Source organism: Neomonachus schauinslandi, chromosome 16 (assembly GCF_002201575.2).
Source record: "Neomonachus schauinslandi chromosome 16, ASM220157v2, whole genome shotgun sequence".
Classification (NCBI taxonomy): Eukaryota; Metazoa; Chordata; class Mammalia; order Carnivora; family Phocidae; genus Neomonachus; species Neomonachus schauinslandi.
Window position 1 is genome coordinate 17,219,690 of NC_058418.1, and position 14,621 is coordinate 17,234,310.

General features: G+C 55.2%; 1 protein-coding gene across 3 annotated transcripts in view; it reads right to left on the reverse strand.

Moving 5' to 3' along the window:
- GPI (glucose-6-phosphate isomerase) overlaps window positions 1-14,416 on the reverse strand; it is a 23,062-nt gene extending 8,646 nt beyond the window's left edge. For 2 of the 3 annotated variants that reach the window (XM_044911422.1, XM_021701125.1), the window contains exons 1-9: window positions 14,209-14,416; window positions 13,042-13,132; window positions 12,630-12,698; window positions 11,181-11,300; window positions 6,812-6,895; window positions 6,536-6,682; window positions 5,713-5,784; window positions 5,182-5,226; window positions 3,914-3,967 (exon numbers count right to left, since the gene is read on the reverse strand). In XM_044911422.1, coding sequence (XP_044767357.1) covers window positions 3,914-3,967; window positions 5,182-5,226; window positions 5,713-5,784; window positions 6,536-6,682; window positions 6,812-6,895; window positions 11,181-11,300; window positions 12,630-12,698; window positions 13,042-13,132; window positions 14,209-14,330 — 804 coding nt within the window. In that variant the 5' untranslated portion in view covers window positions 14,331-14,416. The remainder of the gene's footprint in view (window positions 1-3,913; window positions 3,968-5,181; window positions 5,227-5,712; window positions 5,785-6,535; window positions 6,683-6,811; window positions 6,896-11,180; window positions 11,301-12,629; window positions 12,699-13,041; window positions 13,133-14,208) is intronic. The other variant, XM_044911423.1, reaches the window with a different exon arrangement.
- Between the last annotated feature and the right edge of the window lie 205 nt (window positions 14,417-14,621).

Below are 14,621 nucleotides of genomic sequence, written 5' to 3' on the forward strand. Positions count from 1 at the left end.
ACCTGGTGGGCCAGTTCTACCTACCTGTGCTTGACCTTGGTTCTTCATACCTTACCTGGCGGGCCAGTTCTACCTACCTGTGCTTGACCTTGGTTCTTCAGACCTCACCTGGTGGGCCAGCTCTACCTGCCTGTGCTTGATCCTGGTTCCTCAGACCTCACCTGGTGGGCCAGTTCTGCCTACCTGTGCTGGACCCTGGGTCCTTAGACCTCACCTGCCAGGCCAGATCTACCTACCTGTGCTTGCTCGTGGCTCCTGACACTATGTAGTGGGCTAGCTCTGCTTACCTGTACCTCCTCTCAGTTGCTTACATCTAAGACATTCGGCTCTTACCTGGACTCAACTGTGACTTTTTAGATCTCACTGGACAGACCAAGTATTATGAACCTGCCCTGATCTTGGCATAAAGCTTACCTGACAAACCCTGCTGTTTTGTCACCTGTGCTTAACTCATACAGACAGTACCAAGGATACAAACCCGTGCTAGATACAGACTCCGTAGACCTTACCTGAGAAACTCAATTCCACATATCTGTACCTGACCACAACTCGTCAGCCTTGCAAGACAGCTCTACAAGATAGGCAAAGCTACAGGTACAACTCTGTCTGCCTACCTTGACCTTAACCTAGGAGATCCAGATCTAGGCACTTGCACTCAATCCTGGCTCCTGAGCTCTCACCTGAGAGACCAAGCCCTACCCTCCTGATGTCACTTCATTACCTCAGAGATCATCTACGACATAGCGTTCTTTCTAGATAAACCTTACATGGCCTCCTTAGGCCTTACCTGACAGATCTGGTCTACCTACCTATACCTAAACTCAATAGCAAGACAGAATTAAGTGAACCTAACCATGGTTCTTCAGGTCAACCTACCTCTGCTCACCCTTGGTTTCACAGATGTTACCTGAAAAACTCAGCTCTACCCACCTACGCTTGGCCCCAACTCCTCAGGTTCAGAATACAAACCAGGGCCCGACCTCAGCAATTCAGACCTTACCTATTCGAGATCCAAAAGTACAAACCTGAATCTCACCTCCCCTCTCAAGCCCCACCTGACAAACCTGTTCTACATACCTGAGCTAGACCCAGAACTCATACACCTTTCGGATGCATGCAGTTCCCCATCCCTCTGCCTGACTCTAGCTTTTGTCTTTCCCCAGAGGACCCAGGACCACGTCCAGGATCATCAACCTACGCATCACCAGAACCACTAGATATCACCTGAGAGCACAGTTCTCACCTGGACCCAATCATGGATTTCTAGTCCTCACTTGTCAGACTCAGCTATGTCTGCCCTTCTTCGGCTCCAGTATCCTTACCTGAGCAACCCATTTCTACCTTTACGTACCGCATCTTGGCTTCTCAGGCCTCCCTAAAAAACCTAGTTATATAGACCTTGTCTGATTCCAGCTCCTATGACCTCAGACGAATGAGGTTCTGCAGACCCCGCCCCGCCCCCCGGCAGACTCCACTGTACAAACCTAACTTGAACGGACACCTCCCTCAGACCAGACTGCTCCTGGCTGCTTACCTCAGCCTGAGGGAAAACTGGTGAAAGCCCCTTGGTGCCTGAGAGACTTGGGCCTCAGACATCTCACCCTGTAGACATGGTTCTCTAGGTCTTTATCTACCACAAGCCTCTCGGACTACACCTTACCAATGTAGTTCCTGTCTGTTCTTCACCTGCCCCCAACTCCCCAGTCCTTACCTTTTATAACTCAGTGTATTCCTACCTTTTACTCATCTGGGCCCCTTGAGTCCCACCCCAGCCAGAACCCAGTGCCAGAACCTTGGGCTGGTTGTAGGTCCTCAAAGGCCTCTGCAACCCCTGAACTCTGCTTATCACACCTGGTCAGGATGCCAAGAGCCAGGTAGCTGACGTGACTTGGGGGACTATCTAGGTTTGCCTCATTCTGAGTTTTAATCACCTCATTTAAATAATCAGACACCCATTACCTGACACTCACTTTGCAGAACCAGTTGGACAGACCCCAGTGTATACACCCGTCCCATGCCAGGGACTTCAACTCACAGATCCAGGTTAAAGTACCTGTATGTGACTCTGGCTCCTCAGACCTTATGTGATAGAACCATCTCCAGATGGTTGCTCCAGAATTCACAGACCTCATCAGTACCTTTACCTGTTCTGGCTCCTCAGAACTCACCTGTACCTATCCTGGCTCGTCTTCAGACCCCACCAGCCAAAGTCAGCTCTCCAATGTGTGCTAACTCTGGCTGAGCCCTGAGAAACCCCACAATTTACTACTAAATTATTATTACTGCCTGATCCTGACACGAAGCTACCCCATGACTGACTCTAACTAACCAGGCCTCACCACTTGTATGTCCCCCTACCAGACTGGCCTCTTCTGATCTTACCTCAGAGCCAGCACAATATCCCTATGTCTGTCCTGACCCTCCATCTCGCCTAAGAGATACTAGCTCCAGAAATTTCACCTGTCCCAGGCTCCTCAGATGTCACCTTCTTGATTCGAAACAATATACATACTTAGCGACCCGGGCAGGACCCTCTTCCAGCCACTGTGTATGTAGTTTGTCTGGCCTGGCCCAGGAGGCCTTCATTGTGCCCACCTCGGCCACTCAGGCCTCACTATCCAGCCCCAGCCCCACATTCATGTGCCCAACTGTCATTCCCAGGCCTTACCTGAGAGGCCTGGGCCTCGCCCTAAGCCGCCCCCTTCCCCATCACCTCTACATGCTGGGCAGTTATGGGCAGTGAGAAAACCCCACACAGGGTTTTGGCTCGCAGGAGACCCTCTTGTTCCTGACCACCACCTGTTGAGGCTCCAGATCCCAGAGAAGAGGTAGCAGGTGCCTCCCCTACTTTATCAGACATGCAACATTTGTCAGAAGCTGCCCGATCTCTCTCAACCGGGGTTCCTCATCTGAGCCACAGGATGCAGAAAGTGATTTGAGTGACTTCTCGATTCTTCCAAGGATGGTACATAATTAGTCCCATTCTAGAAAGAAGTTAACTCATTACACACAACAGTTGCCTCAGAACATTTAGGGCTTAATGTTCTCCCAGACTCCAAGGCCTTTAGAGTTTTCAAAGGAGATTCCATCTGTGGATGCTGCCACCAAGCAAAGAGCTTCCGGTCTAAAGGCTTGGAAACAGCCCCAGTGGGAAAACCCCCAACTGGACAATGGCCTCCCTGGTGCGCCTGCCCCAGTCACGTGTTAGAACAGCGCCCCCTGCATTCCCAGCACCCACACCGCACCCTGCATCCCACAGCCGGAGCCCCTCTCCCAGGGCCAGCCGCAAGGCAAGGTCCCGCTTGCTGCCTGACACCAGCCGTGGCTGTTGCAGAGATGAGTCTGTGATGACCCCCCGCCACCCCCCCCCTCCAGACTGGCCCCAGCTCGGCCTCTCAGGCACGGTTTGCTCTGCAAGCTGCCTGACAAGGACCCAGGCAGGCCCCAGGCCTGGCGCCACCTCTCTGCCACCTTGCAGCTGTTCCCACACCTCCTGACCGGGCCTGCCCAGTCACACCTCCTGCCTCACCCTGCCCTGTGGCCTTTAGAGACGGCGGCTGCAAGTTCGGAGAAAGGCCATCACTGAGAATAACTCACAACCTCAGTTTAGTGAAGTGGGGAGGGGTGGCTCCAGTTACCCCCCCGGGGGTGCTGCTGGCAGACACCCCGGGGAGTGTTGGCCTGGCCCTGCAAGCTCAGCTCGCCCTGCTGGAAGTGGAGCCCTCCTCCCGACGGGGCTGGTCCTGCCCCACAAGCCTCCCTGAGGGCCTCTCAGCCCTTCCCAAAGCCAGGCATGCAGCAGGTGCTCAATAAAGGTTGACCTGACCTCACAGGCCCCTCATCTGTGGCACGGTGGTCATGCCTTGACCCAGGACACATAATTCACCCAGCGCAAGGAAGTGCCTTTACTTACATCCCAGAACTCGAACATGTTTTCAGGGTCAATCCCAAACTCCTTCACTTTGGTCTAAAAAGGGGCAAAGGGAGAAAAGGAAAAAAACCTACGTTAGCTGGATGAGAACAGGAGCTCCAGGGTGCCAGGCGTCATGCTGTCCACGCTGCGGACGGACGGGGTGGGACTGGAGTGGCCTGTCAGTCCGGGGCAGGAACCGGCAGCGGCCACCCCCAGAACTGGACACAAGGCCAGCTCCCATCCAGCAACACCCGCGGCCTGGTGCCTGTGAAGCCCCTCACATTGCCCTGCGAGAGCCACCACCTGGACCTGTCGGGGTACAGACACTGACCCATGCAGGACATGTGGGAAACTGAGCCCAAGGCTGGAGCCCGAGCAGAGCGGGGGCCACCTCCCAGGCCAGCTGTCACCCAGCCAGGACACCTGTCCAGTCCTTCCAATAGCAAAGATGCGGACTCTGCCCCAGGAAGCCTTCAGAAGATAACCAATCCTACCCCGCGGGTGCACTGTCCCCTGGGCAGACAGGGTCAGCGACCCCTTATGCCGTCCCTAAGGAGACGCCTTAAGATGTCCTCCTGTCTCCCCTCCCTGGGCAGGTCAGCACTGGAGGCAGGGGTGGGGGTTGGACAAGAGGGGCACAGGAGGGGGGAGGGAGTGGTCAGGACAACCTGAGAGTGGTTCCAATTCTGACACAGCCCCGTACAAAGCCCACCACACAGCAAGTGCTCACCTGGTTTGTTACCCCGGGCACACAGCTCCGCCCAGCCCCACAACCCCACCCCACACCTCACACAGCCTCAGGCCAGGCAGACCGGGACAAATGGCAGGCAGGGGACCGCGTTCTCCTCCCAGCTCCACTGACTCATGCAGTCACCGGGCAAAAAATCCTTCAGTGGGGCTTAACCTCCTTATGTAAGAAATGGGATGCACCCCCAACCCCTACCCCACACATCCCATGCGGGGAGAGGCCAAGGGCAGGCTGGTAGAGGCCAAAGGAGGTCATGTGTGTGGATATGTGTGTTCTGGACATCAGTCAGGCCTGGGAGGTGGACACAGCCAACCGGATCCCTCTTTGGAGCTACAGAGATTTGATGGGAGGATGCAAAAGGGATGGTTTGCAGTTCACATCCCTCACAGGCAACCGACCCTTCTATGCCATCAGCCGAGCCAACATCCCCAGGCCTGCGAACCACAACTCGACTTGAATATTCTGATAGGCCATGACCTTGACGTGACCAGGACGTCTGAGAGCCTACGTGGGCACTTACCGTGTTGGTAGACAGGGCAACAAAGTGCTTCGCAACTGCAGAAGGCTACAAGAGACAGAGCCAGGTTACACCAAACCCATCCCAGGGGACCACCCGAGGGTAGTGAGCCTCCCATCTCTGGAGAAACCGAGGCCCTGGGTGGGACTGATGTCCCAGTCCTTGGCTCTGAGGCTATTAGAGGAGCCCCATGTCAAGGTCAAGAGGACAGAAGAGTCTGAGGCCCATCCTACCTCCCAGGCACACAAGGCCCAGGTTCCCTCCCCTGTAAAGTGGGTGTGGCAGGGGGTAGAGAGGATCCTCCCAGGCCAAGGGGCCTTGAAGTGCCTTCAGCTAATTTGAGCGGGTTCTGGCACATCTGACATGTCTGGGACTGGCAAAGCCAAATGCCTAAACGAAAAAGCAGGCACCAAGAAAGGCTGCCTCCTGCTGTCAACTTTGGGAGAAACAGGGTGACAGCATTAGCTTGGCCACTCAGGTGGATGGGCGCCCTTCCCAGCACACGCACTGCCCACCACCCACCCCAGCACTCACGTCCTTGGCCGACAGGAGAAACCACTCCTTCGCCGTCTCCGCATTCGTGATGGTCTCCTGGGTGGTAAAGGTCTGCGGCCAGAAGGTATAGCAGTCGGTCCCAGCTCGGGCTCAGTGTGGCCTAGAGCCAGGGCCCAGTGGCAGAGGCCATGGGGGTGCCCACGAGCAGTGACAGTCACCCCACATAACCTCCACCCACCTGTCCACAAAGCCACAGTGAGTGGCTGTGTCTGGGCACGGGCCTGGAAGGGGTAGTACCACCATCCTGGGATTCCAGGACTTCACAAGCAGAGGAACAGGAATCCTAGTAAAAGCCACAACCCCCACCCGCAGCCCATTCCTCCACCACAGGTCAAAGGCCAGAGCATCTGCCAGGAAAGGGGCTGTGGCCACACCTGGGGCTCCCTTCAGCCCAGGCTAGGCTGTGATCTCAGAATTCAGATGGAATTCTTAATATTTTATGTGCATCGATGTGAGTAAACAGGGCATAAATGACAACAAACAAAACCCTTATGTTATCTGGGCATGGCTCTGCAATCAGAAAGGAGCAGACATTAAGCACAGAGGTCTCAGAAGACAAAAACAGTCCCAGCCTGGGCACAGATCCCAGAAAGCAAATGGATGTGGTCTTAAAATGAAGGTTCTAACTGACTAGTTCAGGCTTCCATCAGGAAACTGTGTTTGCCACCTGCCAAGAACAGTCTGAGGGCAGCGGGGCTGACCCGATCCACAAAGCACAGTGAGCCCGGGAATAGCGGCAAAGCATCCACCCAGCACCGCCCCCCCCAGGGCTGGGGAGCCAGGCCAGGACCAAGGCCCATACCTTGGAGGCAATGATGAACAGGGACGACTCAGGGTTCAGAGTGGCCAGAGTTTTGGCGATGTGGGTCCCATCGATGTTGGAGACAAAACAAACCCGGGGACCTCCTGAAGAGTACGGCTTAAGGGCTTCAGTCACCATGAGGGGTCCCTATGGGGAACCGCCGCATCAGAAAACAAGATTCCAGGGCCCACAGTGATGGGGAAGCCAGGTCTCACCCTGGAAAAACCAAGGCTCTGGGTGGGCCCCCTCACCCCATCCCCAGGGAGTCCTCCTCACCAGGTCAGAGCCGCCAATGCCGATGTTAATGACGTCCGTGATGGGCTTGCCCGAGTACCCCTTCCAGTCACCGCTCCGGACTCGCTGAAACAGAGTGGGAAGGGGGGATGCGTTCAGCCCAAAGCCCCCAGGATAAACCGCTGCTCAAAAGCACCCTCGCACCTCAGGTCCAACGTCCAGGTGTTCGCAGGGGCTTCCTGAGACCATACCGGCAGCTCCCTGCCGCACTCACCCCCAGCTAGACCCCATTTCATCATTAGCAAAGTGGGGGACAGCCCCACCTCTCAGGAATTCGCAAAACAAAGGCAAACTCTCAGCAGAACCTAAGGTATAAGAGACCGAGAAAGGTGAAAGGCCAACTCCTGGGACTGGTCTGTGCCAGGGACAGGGCTATCAGACATGCAGCCAGCCCCTACGTGGACCCCACCGATTCCTGTCTCCTGGCATATTTTCCCCTCCTTATAGCACCCCCAAGCTGAATAAGGCCAACCTCTGCACCCACTGGGATATAATAACCCGTTAGTCGTGTCAAAGGAACCGCCTGGCTTCCTGGTGCTTACAATAAAATGCAAGAAAAGAGAAATAAAGGAAGAACTTTCAAGCAAACAAACAAAAAAAGCCAGGGGGACGCCTAGGCGGCTCAGTCGGTTAAGCGTCTGTCTTTAGCTCAGGTCATGATCCCAGGATCCTGGGATTGAGCCCCGCTTCCAGCTTTGCATTCAGCGGGGAGTCTGCTTTTCTCTCTCCCTCACTTCTCCTCCCTCTCATGCTCCCTCCCCTGCTCAGCGGGGAGTCTGCTTCTCCCTCTGCCCCTCCCCCCAACTTGTGCGCTCTCTCTCTCTCTCAAATAAATTAAAAAATCTTAAAAAAAAAAAAAAAAAGCCAGAATTGTTGGGTTTAGAAATTCCCAGCTTCTTTAGGCAACAAGAGATGCTAAAATTAAGAGATGGCTCCTTGGCAAAGATCAAACGCAGGAAGCTGTAACAAAAAGCAAAGTATGAAGAGGAAGCAGAGGATGTAGCTGTAAAACCTTCCTTTGCTTGGACCTCCAAAAGACCTAAGGTGGTAACACAGAAAACATTTTGGTCAAAGATAAGGCTTCTGGGGCACCTGGGGGGCTCAGTCATTAAGCATCTGCCTTCGGCTTAGGTCATGATCCCAGGATCCCGGAATCAAGGTCTGCATCGGGCTCCCTGCTCCGCGGGAAGCCTGCTTCTCCCTCTCCCACTCCCCTGCTTGTGTTCTCTCTCTCGCTGTCTCTCTGTCAAATAAATAAATAAAATCTTAAAAAGATAAAAAAATAAAAATAAAAGAAATGCAGGAACTACTATGTTTGTACCTAATTTACATGATGAGGCTCTTGACTTCTGGCTGACACTGTAATGGGATATGGCCTTAGGAGAAGGTGAGGAAGGTATTCTCCATGTGGAAGGAACATGAATCACTGGGAGCCTGAAGGCAGGCTATGTAGCCAACTTCCAAGATGGTTCCCAATGGTCCTCACCTCTTGGCATTGCATTCATGTCCTTGTGCTGTCCCCTCCTACTTTGATCAGAGGTGACCTGTACAACCAACAGGGTATTACAGAAATGACAGATGTAATTTCTGATGCTACTTCAAGGTAATAAAGGACCTTGAGGCACTCTGCCTTGCTAAGCTTTCTTGGATCCCTCATTTGGGGAAATCAGCTGTCTTGTGATGAGGACACTCAGCCTCTAGAGAGGTCCACAAGGTAAGGAACTAAAGCCTCCCCAAAGCCAGCACTAATTGCTAGCGAGTCATCTTGGAAGCGGATACTCCAGGCTCCATCCATCAAGCCTTCAGGGGAGTGCTAACCTTGGCCAACATCTTGTCTACAACCTTAGGAGACCAGAACCAGCCTGCACAGCCACGGCCAATCCTGATCCACAGGAATGTTGACTTTTGTTGACAGACGCTAAGTTTTGGAACCATTTATTACACATTAATAGAAAACTAGTAAATAGATCTTTCCCAAAACCAATAACAGCCAGCAATGTTTTTTGTTTATTTTTGTTTTTTTTTTATATACGACAATCAATTGCCATGGGAAATTTTCCATCAATACAGAAATAAAGTTGCTCAGCTTCTCAACCCTTAACCTCACCATTAAAGTTTCGATACATTAAAGCATCCTAGAGAAGAAAATTGTAGGTCTTTAATAGGATTACACACACCCGGGGCGCCCGGGTGGCTCAGTCATTAAGCGAATGTCTTTGGCTCAGGTCACGATCCCAGAGTCCCAGGATCGAGCCCTGCATCGGGCTCCCTGCTCTGCGGGAAGCCTGCTTCTCCCTCTCCCACTCCCCCTGCTTGTGTTCCCTCTCTCGCTGTGTCTCTCTCTGTCAAATAAAAAAAAAAATCTTAAAAAAAAAAAAATAAGCTTACACACACCCTTTATCTGACCCGATGGCGTTTTACAACACGTGCCCATTCGGCAACTTCCACTTTGAACTTCATAGCACATCCTGCACGGTGTGGCAGCTCAATGTAACCACAGCTGCCTCATATCTGCTGGTGCCTGGGACCACACCGTGTGAACATACGCTGACGTCACTAATCAGTCTTCTGATAAATGGGCTCGGGTTGTGTGTTTAATTTTTATTTTATTTTATTTTTAAATTTTATTTATTTATTTGACAGAGAGAGAGAGAACACGTGCACAAGCAGGGGGAGCGGCAGCAGAGGGAGAGGGAGAAGGAGGCTCGCCGCTGGGCAGGGAGCCCGACACGGGGCTCGATCCCAGGACCCTGGGATCATGACCTGAGCCGAAGGCAGACGCTTAACCGACTGAGCCCCCCAGGTGCCAGTTTGTTTAATTTTTAAATAAAAATTTTTAAAAGATTTTATGTTTAAGCCATGTCTATACCCGACGTGGGGCTCGAACTCACGCCTGAGATCAAGAGTCACATGCTCCACCGACTGAGCCCGCCAGGCGCCCCAAGCTCAGGTTGTTTTTGATTTCTACCACTATAGACAAGATCATGGTGAACATCCTCAACCCAACCTTGGCGAATTTCTAAAGAGCACAGCCACTGGGGAGTGTTCCTTACATGTAACTGCTGCCACTCAGTAGCATTTTTTGAACTATAAATACCCCATTCGCCTGAGTCAGGTATCTTGCAGCCAGCCGTAAGGGCGGGCTTTCCTGGAAATAGCTTCCCAGACAGCCAGGACAACGCTCTCCACACAGCCGACCTGAGCACGCACACGTTCGATGAGCTTCTGCCGCACATCAGCTCCACCACTCGCCACCGATGACGGGGAAGGCCCTTCCCTACACCCGGCACACAGGTGCTGACCAGCGTTAAGGGACATTCTGGAATCCAGATTCCCAGCAGGCTGCCAACCTGTCCTCACCCGCGGGAGTCCCACTCACTTGGCTATCAGGCCTCCAGGATTGATGGTCAGATCACTGCTGCCATCTGAGGTCTGAAGTGGCTCTGAGCCAAAGCAACCAGACTTGGACCAGCCACCGGCAGGGGCCGCTGGTTCCAGGGACAAGCGGCCTAGAGCGCAGATTATCACTCCCAGAGCGTGCACAGCCCATACGTACAATGTGCACACGCACACACATGACCCCCACACCCCAGGCTTGAGGATGGCCCCTAACCCTTGCAGAATCACCCCTGGGATAGATACTGAGGTAACAGTGGTTGACATGGGGAAATCGCTAGCTGGTCTGAGGCAATCCCTACACCACCACCCCCCAACAGTTGAAAAGGGGTCACGGTTATGAGCATCAACACGGACCCAGAGACATGTCTTATTTATTTATAAGTACAAATAGGCTGCAGAAGAGTAGGTAAAAATGAACCCGTGTGTGTGAATACATGTGCACACGTGTTTCAAAGAGGAGGACACAGATGTACACATACATAGCACACACACAGGAAGCTTCCAGAAGATCTCACAGGAAACCCTATAAATGCGGCTTCTGGAGAGTTGGCTGGGGGTACGGCCAAGCAAATGTTAACACACTGATTTTATCTAGTTCCAGCCTAGAAAAGGAAGGCAAATTGCTAAAGAGATTAGAAAAGGCAAGTCTCTCCCCTACTATCCCACCCCTCAGGGGCCTCGCTTTTCTTTTTGGATCTCCGCCCTGGCCGGATGGTCACCACGAGCCCACAGGTGTCTAGAGTTCAGCGAGGAGGCTGCTCTGTGGCCGCCCGCGGTAGGTTCCCTCACCACAGGGGCAGGGAAATTCCCTCAGAACACGGGGTGATCCTGCAGACTGCCTCTACCTCAGGCTGCAGTGAGGCCGTGGGTCCTCTCCAAGCAAGGCCCCCAGATTCCCAGACCCACGCGCACACGCGTGGCCAAAGGCACGTCCAGCGCAGCAGCGGCCTACCTGGCAGAAAGACTTCATCTTCTCCAGGACCCTGTTGACCTCTGGCATCACATCCTTGCCATCTACCAGAATGGGTGTGTTTGCCCTGTTCCGCAAGGCCACGTGCAGCACCGCCCGATCCTGGGGACGACAGTCAGTGCGTGAAGACCCCCACCCCAGGGCAGCCACCCCGGCTGGGGCGGTGAGGGCCCGGTGCAACATGGCCCTCACTCCATTGGACACACACCCCCGAGGTCTACTAACAGTCACAAGGGGAGGGAGACCTGGAGAAGCCCAGATCAAGCCCAGAGGGCCCGTAGCTGTTCAGGGCATGAAAAGCCAGGGAAAGAGGAACAGAGTGAGCAAAGGCAGAGAATGGGGAAAACACAGCAATAAACAGCTTCAGAGGACCAGCGTTCGTTAAGGCTGGTCTCATTGTCTCCATGAGAGCACACGGTGTCTTTGCTGGCCCCTTCTAAAAAGTACGCCCAGCCCCCTGGATGTGGAGCAAAGCAGGCAACTCAAACGGCCCTCGCCAAGCAGCCCCATCATGCTAACTGCCAAAAACCAAATGCAACTGTAGGCCTGTGACAGGTGCCAAGAAGCTGGCCTTGTCATGTGAGAGCAACAGTACCATCAAGCTGAAGCCGGGAGAGGAGCCCTTGAAGGAAACAGATCTAAAGACTCCAGGTGGGCAGGAAAGGGATGGTCGCTGGACTCCAAACCAAGGAGAGGCCCACTAAGGTGGAGAACTTCATGCCACTCTGCCCTCACCCTGCCCAACTTCACTCCTGTCCCCCATTCCATAGGAAAATGCACTCCTCCAGGAAGCCCTCCTTGACTGCAGCCTCCCTCAGCCTAGCCCAGCGGCAAGACAAGTGGAGCTTGAAACCTCTGTCTCTTACAGATATGATGTCTCAGGTAAGTGATCTGCCCTCTGAACCTCAGCTTCCTGGGGCATAAAAAGAGAATGCTAACCCTGTGAGGAAGAGACTCTGAGCACCCAGTGATTATTATGCCCCCAGGCTGCCACAGCAATTCAGGAACAGGGCCCCCAAGCCCTGGCCTTATCGCTGCTTCTTACTGACTGTACCACAGAGGAAGCGGAGCTTATGTCCTAAGATTCCTCTTTTCACTAAAAAAACATGCAGCAAAGATAGCCCCGAGCTAAGTTTTCTAAGCATGCCTTGAGAAGCCATCTCCCTGCAAGCCTGAGACGGGCTCTCCCCCAGGTAGACACTGGGAGCCATTCCACGCTCACCAGATCGAGACGGCCAGTCCCGGGGAGGATGCACCCCACGGCCCTGCAACCCACCCTAGGAAACAGGCTTTCATGCCCCTCGTTAGGCAAAAACATTGCTTAAGAGGAGAGATGAAGACACAGTGTGATGCTGTCAGTCAGATGAACCCCAAAGGGAAGGAAGAGGCCCTGAAGGGTAGGCAGTGTCTGCCATCCACAGACCAGCTCACCTCTGTGAAGTTGATCTTCTCGCCGCTGAACATGTGCTCCCGGGCAGCCTCCACACCCCTGGACTTGGCCTGAGAAGAGAAGATGCTAAGGCTTGATCCCATCCACACTGGCGACCAAGAGCGCAGGCCACCAAGCTCTGGCTTGATGCAGCCCCCAATGGCGCTGACAAATGGCTGCAGCCTGCTGCCCTCCCCCGCTGCCTGCAAAGGGTCTGCCCTGGGCCCCCTGGGATGCTGGTCAGAACCTGAGCCAGGGGGCAGGAGCTCAGAGCCCTACACTGGCACAGAGGCAGTGACTGAGGTCCACCGAGAGAAGGAAATAAAGCTGCTCAAGGACCCGGGGGCTCCCAGGAGCCCAGCTCGCTTGCCAAGCCGTGGGTCACAGGTCAAGCCCCCCACAGCAGAACATTACCAGGTCCACCAGCATCTGCATCACAGTTTCGGTCACAAGGTTCTTTGAGTAATCCACCAGAATATGCCCATGGTTGGTGTTCAGGTTCAAGCTGAAAGAGATGGCAGAAACCAATGGTCATACCCGAGTTCTCACCTACCTATTCTCTGACCAGAGCTGCATCCAGAGAAAAACATCCCCCCCGAGCCACACCCCAAACAAGCCTCAACTGCCCAGCACCGAGGTGGTGTCCCTCACCTGTCTGCCCACCAGCAGCAGCAGCATAGTGAAAGGGACCACCCTCGCAGAAGGGAGGTGCAGACCCCGCCTGAGGAGCCATTCCTCTGCTAAACCAGCGAAGACAAACAGCTGGGTGCACAGCCTCTGCCTAGCCAGGGGAGTGACCATTCCCTCCTAGAGCCTCCACGCTGCGACTCTCTCAGGGGCGGACTCAGAAGGCAGGGCTGGCCATGGGGACTTCCAGTCCGGAGCCACAGACGCCCCCTCCCCAACACACCCGCACCAGCCACCAGAGCACCCCGAGATTCCTGCCCCCCCCAAGATTTCCTCCAACAGACTTCCTTCCATTTCCTGGTCGTTCATGGGGCTCCACACCGAGCCTCTTTCGCAGAAATCATGCCCCCTCATCTCCACCCTTCCCCCACGGCTCCCTGCAAATCCCCCAGGCCTGCGCAGCCTGATGGCACCTCGCGGACGTCCCCACCCGCTCGGGGCCAGGAGCGGGGGGAAGGCGACAGCCCTTACCCCGCCTCCTGCGTCAGCGAGGGTCCCTGCCCACAACTGCGGAAGGAGTCCCTTCTCAAATGGCAGGGGCTGGGAGGACGGGGGCGGGGGGGGGGCGCGACAAGAGGTGGAGAGAGAGAGGGGCCTGCAGAGACGCAGTCGCGGAGGAGCCGGCTTCTCATGACTAAGCAGCCCGGGTGCCGAGACCTCCGGCGAGCCCGCGAGCCCCCCAGGAACCTCCTTCAAGGAGGCGTCAAGGACGAACGGAGGCCTGGGCCCCGATCCGTGGCGGGGGCGGCCGAGAACCCCCGCCGAGGACCGCCGAGGACCCCCGCCAAGGACCGCCGGCCGCGCCGTGCCGACCCCGGGCCTGCACACCTGACCCCGTGCGCCCGGATCCAGCTCCCGCCCGTCCGCGCCCCGCCTGTGGCCCCGCGCGCGCACCTGAAGTGGCTGAAGCGTTCCTTGTCCCCCTCGAAAAGGCGACGCAAGTTGAGATCAGAGCCGTGCTCGCGGTACCATTTCTGCAGCTTCTGGAACTGCGGATTCTGGGTGAGCGCGGCCATGGCGACAGCAGCGGGGTCCACGGGCTTGGACGAGCTTGGAGGAGGAAGAGGGGGTGGGCGGTGCGCAGCTAGCGGAGGCCGGGTGCGCGCAGCGGCCTTTATGGCGCAGGCGCAGCGTCCGCCCCGCCCCGCCCGCCCCCTCCCCCCACGCTGTCCGCGCCCTCGGGGCGACCTTGGCAGCATCTGCAGCTCTGGGGCCTTAGCTTGTCTGTCCTTGCAACAGGTCAGCCGCTTGGTCGGCCAGCCTATGATTGGAAGTGACTGCGGTAAAGAGGCCGAGCTCCCCATGCC